The sequence below is a fragment of the Procambarus clarkii genome, chromosome 40 (assembly GCF_040958095.1).
Source record: "Procambarus clarkii isolate CNS0578487 chromosome 40, FALCON_Pclarkii_2.0, whole genome shotgun sequence".
NCBI lineage: Eukaryota > Metazoa > Arthropoda > Malacostraca > Decapoda > Cambaridae > Procambarus > Procambarus clarkii.
Window position 1 is genome coordinate 12,402,100 of NC_091189.1, and position 5,267 is coordinate 12,407,366.

Genomic DNA, 5,267 nt, shown 5'->3' on the forward strand with positions numbered 1-5,267 from the left:
GTTGACCACTGAGTCATTCCCATAAGCTGTCGGCATCCCGGGATTCTTATCCCATCCCAGCCCCAGTGACCACCTCCCGGGACGTGGCATTCCTTTGAGGTCATGTCTCTCTGAGGTCATGTCCACCTCACTTCCAGCTCTCCCTCTGAGGTCATGTCTGCCTCACTTATGCATTTCCTACCAATAAGGGACACTGTCAGAAGGCTGAGAGGAAGAGGACGAGAAAAGGGAGAGAGAGAGATGGACGAAGAGATGAAATAAGGAATAGAGGGGTCTATGGAAGGGAAGGAGGGAGGGCGGGAGGGCTGTGCCCTCCACCCACCTGTCCCGGGTGACGCCCCTCCACAAGATGACACCAATAATTAATGAAGAGGAGGAGAGTAACCAGGTGAGCATCCCACTGCCGGTTGCTCAGTGATTGTGACCTCATCTCCCGCTGTGGTGAAGCTTACTGAGGCTGCACACTCGACGGGACGCCGGGGGACGGGAGCCTGCAGGTTAGTACCAGGACGGGTGGACAGGGGAGACAGTTGAAGGGGAAAGGGAATGAAGAGACGGAAGGAATGCATGGGGGTAGGAGAAGGATGGAAGTAGAGTGAGAGAGGAAGAGGATATGGGAATAGTAGACTAGAATAGGACCTCCTATGGGGGTCATTCCCTGGAGTTTTCCCAAGAAAGCTCTAAGAGTTTATTGTGATTATATAACTGAGGACACAGAAACAGCTTTAACATAAACAGCGAAATGGTGTTGAAGGACCAGAAATCGGGGGATCTGTCGATAGATAAACAGGAGACATTCTGCACTAGATATATATATATATATATATATATATATATATATATATATATATATATATATATATATATATATATATATATATATATATATATATATATATATATCTTTCTCTCTCTCTCTCTCTCTCTCTCTCTCTCTCTCTCTCTCTCTCTCTCTTCTCTCTTCTCTCTCTCTCTCTCTCTCTCTCTCTCTCTCTCTCTCTCTCTCTCTCTCTCTCTCTCTCTCTCTCTCTCTCTCTCTCTCTCTCTCTCTCTCTCTATCTCTCTCTATCTCTCTCACTCTCTCTCTCACTCACTCTCTCTCTCTCTCTCTCTCTCTCTCTCTCTCTCTCTCTCTCTCTCTCTCTCTCTCTCTCTCTCTCTCTCTCTCTCTCTCTCTCTCTCTCTCTCTCTCTCTCTCTCTCTCTCTCTCTCTCTCTCTCTCTCTCTCTCTATCTCTCTCACTCTCTCTCTCTCTCTCTCTCTCTCTCTCTCTCTCTCTCTCTCTCTCTCTCTCTCTCTCTCTCTCTCTCTCTCTCTCTCTCTATCTCTCTCTCTCTCTCTCTCTCTCTCTCTCTCTCTCTCTCTCTCTCTCTCTCTCTCTCTCTCTCTCTCTCTCTCTCTCTCTCTCTCTCTCTCTCACTCTCTCTCTCTCTCTCTCTCTCTCTCTCTCTCTCTCTCTCTCTCTCTCTCTCTCTCTCTCTCTCTCTCTCTCTCTGTCTCTCTCTCTCTCTCTCTCTCTCTTCCTACCACATATACTCCCATTCCACTCTCCCTCTATACCTCCTCATACTTTCCTTGTGTCCCCCCCAGTGTTCCCCTTCCCTGTCCCTCCCTCAGTGCGTACAAGCGGCCATTGTGGCATCAGCCAACGACGAGGAGAAGGAAGGAAGGATTCAATTCAATTTCCATCTTTATTATGCACCCCATCCCCATCCCTTGGGCGGTGGTGTAGAGGGTTACAGAGGCACATAATCGGTTCAGGAACTGATCCTCCCTAGTTCGTTTAGCTAAGCAAATAACAATCTGTTGACGCTAGTTACACAATGATTAATGTTACATATATACATGTACATATACTCATACATACATGTACAGGAAGGAAGTGTTTTTCTACATGTAAGGTCACTTGCTTATGCCAAAGACACCATCGATATTTGGCGAAGACTTTAAGTATCTCTCACGCCTTCGTTTGAGGGAGTAAGGATTAAGATATTGGAAAAAAGATGGGAAGATAAAAAGTGAGAAAGATAAGAAAAAGAATAGCCAAGAGTGATGAGAAGTTCAATGGAGACGGAGGGGAGAGGGGGGGGGGAGAGAGAGATAGTGAGAGAGAGAAAGAGAATGAAATAATTGCGAATAAGTTCAGGTCGAATCAGAGGGAGACGGGTAGGAGAAAAAAAGGACATCAGAAAGAAAGGGAAGAGGGAGAGAAGGCATTTGCTTGGAGTTTTACGTGGGCCAAGGAATGCGAGAGTCGATCGTTACCAAACGCTTAACTGCTGGAAAATATTACTGGAGAAACACAAGGCGACACTTATCACCAGTGTGGTACAGACACACGGGAGAGAGAGAGAGAGAGAGAGAGAGAGAGAGAGAGAGAGAGAGAGAGAGAGAGAGAGAGAGAGAGAGAGAGAGAGAGAGAGAGAGAGAGAGAGAGAGAGAGAGAGAGAGAGAGAGAGAGAGAGAGAGAGAGAGAGAGAGAGAGAGAGAGAGAGAGAGAGAGAGAGAGAGAGAGAGAGAGAGAGAGAGAGAGAGAGAGAGAGAGAGAGAGAGAGAGAGAGAGACACACAGAGAAACACAGACAGAGAGAGAGACAGAGAGAGAGAGAGACACACACAGAGAAACACAGACAGAGAGAGACAGAGAGAGAGACACACACACACAGAGAAACACAGACAGAGAGAGACAGAGAGAGAGAGAGACACAGAGAAACACAGAGAGAGAGCGTCCCACTAAAACAACAACAATTACTTGTGTCCTGACGGTGGGGCCGCGCGACACGGTCTTCCCGGCTCCTAACGATCTTAATCGAGAGAATAATGCACATAATGCAGGCGTGATTATGTATACTCGCCGCCACAGTACGCTCGCCACTCACAAATTAACTTTGATGTTTGAGATACAATCAGCGGAGATAACATTGCTGCACCAGAATACATACCATGATATTAGCATGCTCGGCCGGTCTCACCACGGACGACCCCATAATGGCCGACCCCACCACGGACGACCCCATAATGGCTGACCCCACCATGGCCGACTCCCACTACGGCTGACCCCCACTACGGCTGACCCCACCATGGGTGACCCCCACTACAGCTCACCCCCACCATGGCTGACCCCACCATGGCTGACCCCACCATGACTGACCCCACCATAACTGACCCCACCATGGCTGACCCCACCATGGCTGACCCCACCATGACTGATCCCACCATGACTGATCCCACCATGACTGACCCCACCATGACTGACCCCACCAGGCCTCGTAGTGGTGGGGAGTGGCCTCGTAGCCTGGTGGATAGCGCGCAGGACTCGTAATTCTGTGGCGCGGGTTCGATTCCCGCACGAGGCAGAAACAAATGGGCAAAGTTTCTTTCACCCTGAATGCCCCTGTTACCTAGCAGTAAATAGGTACCTGGGAGTTAGTCAGCTGTCACGGGCTGCTTCCTGGGGGTGGAGGCCTGGTCGAGGACCGGGCCGCGGGGACACTAAATCCCCGAAATCATCTCAAGATAACCTCAAGATAACCATAACTGACCCCACCATGGCTGACCCCACCATGACTGACCCCACCATGTCTGACCCCACCATGACTGACCCCACCATGACTGACCCCACCATAACTGACCCCACCATAACTGACCCCACCATGACTGACCCCACCATAACTGACCCCACCATGGCTGACCCCACCATAACTGACCCCACCATGACTGACCCCACCATAACTGACCCCACCATAACTGACCCCACCATGACTGACCCCACCATGACTGACCCCACCATGACTGACCCCACCATGACTGACCCCACCATAACTGACCCCACCATGACTGACCCCACCATAACTGACCCCACCATGGCTGACCCCACCATAACTGACCCCACCATGACTGACCCCACCATAACTGACCCCACCATAACTGACCCCACCATGACTGACCCCACCATGACTGACCCCACCATGACTGACCCCACCATGACTGACCCCACCATAACTGACCCCACCATGACTGACCCCACCATGACTGACCCCACCATGACTGACCCCACCATGACTGACCCCACCATAACTGACCCCACCATAACTGACCCCACCATGACTGACCCGACCATGACTGACCCCACCATGACTGACCCCACCATGACTGACCCCATCATGACTGACCCCACCATAACTGACCCCACCATAACTGACCCCACCATGACTGACCCCACCATGACTGACCCCACCATGACTGACCCCACCATGACTGACCCCACCATAACTGACCCCACCATAACTGACCCCACCATGACTGACCCGACCATGACTGACCCCACCATGACTGACCCCACCATGACTGACCCCACCATGACTGACCCCACCATGACTGACCCCACCATAACTGACCCCACCATGACTGACCCCACCATAACTGACCCCACCATGGCTGACCCCACCATAACTGACCCCACCATAACTGACCCCACCATGACTGACCCCACCATGACTGACCCCACCATGACTGACCCCACCATGACTGACCCCACCATAACTGACCCCACCATAACTGACCCCACCATGACTGACCCCACCATAACTGACCCCACCATAACTGACCCCACCATGACTGACCCCACCATGGGCGTCTCCGTGAGGCCAGAAATTAATAAATAATAAATAAAAGTAACATCAGCAAATAAATTACAATTCAATTCAATCAGAAATAATAATAATAATAATAATAACATTACTCATCCACCTGTTTAGATAGTACCTATCGTGACTATCGTCAATAGTCAGGAATTCGTCCGTACTTAGCTTTTAGATAGTAGTAAAGTTCCTGACTAGTAAGGAATTCTTTTATAATAAACGAAGCTAAAAAAACCAACTTAAATATTCCTAGGCCTAGTATAGCACACATATGTACTATATTAGGCCTCAGATATCGTGCATTAGGCCTAAGAAGGTTAGGTTAGGGTACGTTAGTTTGTCAAAGCAACACAAGTAAAAAAACAGTTTTCCGGTTTGTCCAACTCAATAGTTCAGATTTCTACTTTCTAATTTCGTTGTAGGTCGGTATATATACTCTGGTCCTCATCGTTACTATAAGTACTACCAAAATAGGAGGATGGATTGAATAATAATAATAATAATAATAATAATAATAATAATAATAATAATAATAATAATAATAATAATAATAATAATAATATTAATAATAATAATAATAATAATAATAATAATAATAATAATAATAATAATAATAATAATAATAATA

The 5,267-nt window shown here is 48.1% G+C and overlaps 1 protein-coding gene across 1 annotated transcript; it reads left to right on the forward strand.

Moving 5' to 3' along the window:
- Positions 1 to 3,547: 3,547 nt before the first annotated feature.
- On the forward strand, positions 3,548 to 4,663 carry LOC138372795 (cell surface glycoprotein 1-like). The gene has a single exon (XM_069338448.1). The coding sequence runs from the start codon at positions 3,548 to 3,550 to the stop codon at positions 4,661 to 4,663; it is 1,116 nt and encodes a 371-aa protein (XP_069194549.1).
- Positions 4,664 to 5,267: the final 604 nt, after the last annotated feature.

What these genes read in the sequence shown, in the direction of transcription:
- LOC138372795 (XM_069338448.1), top strand. Translation starts at nt 3,548, where the DNA reads ATGGCTGACCCCACCATGACTGACCCCACCATGTCTGACCCCACCATG.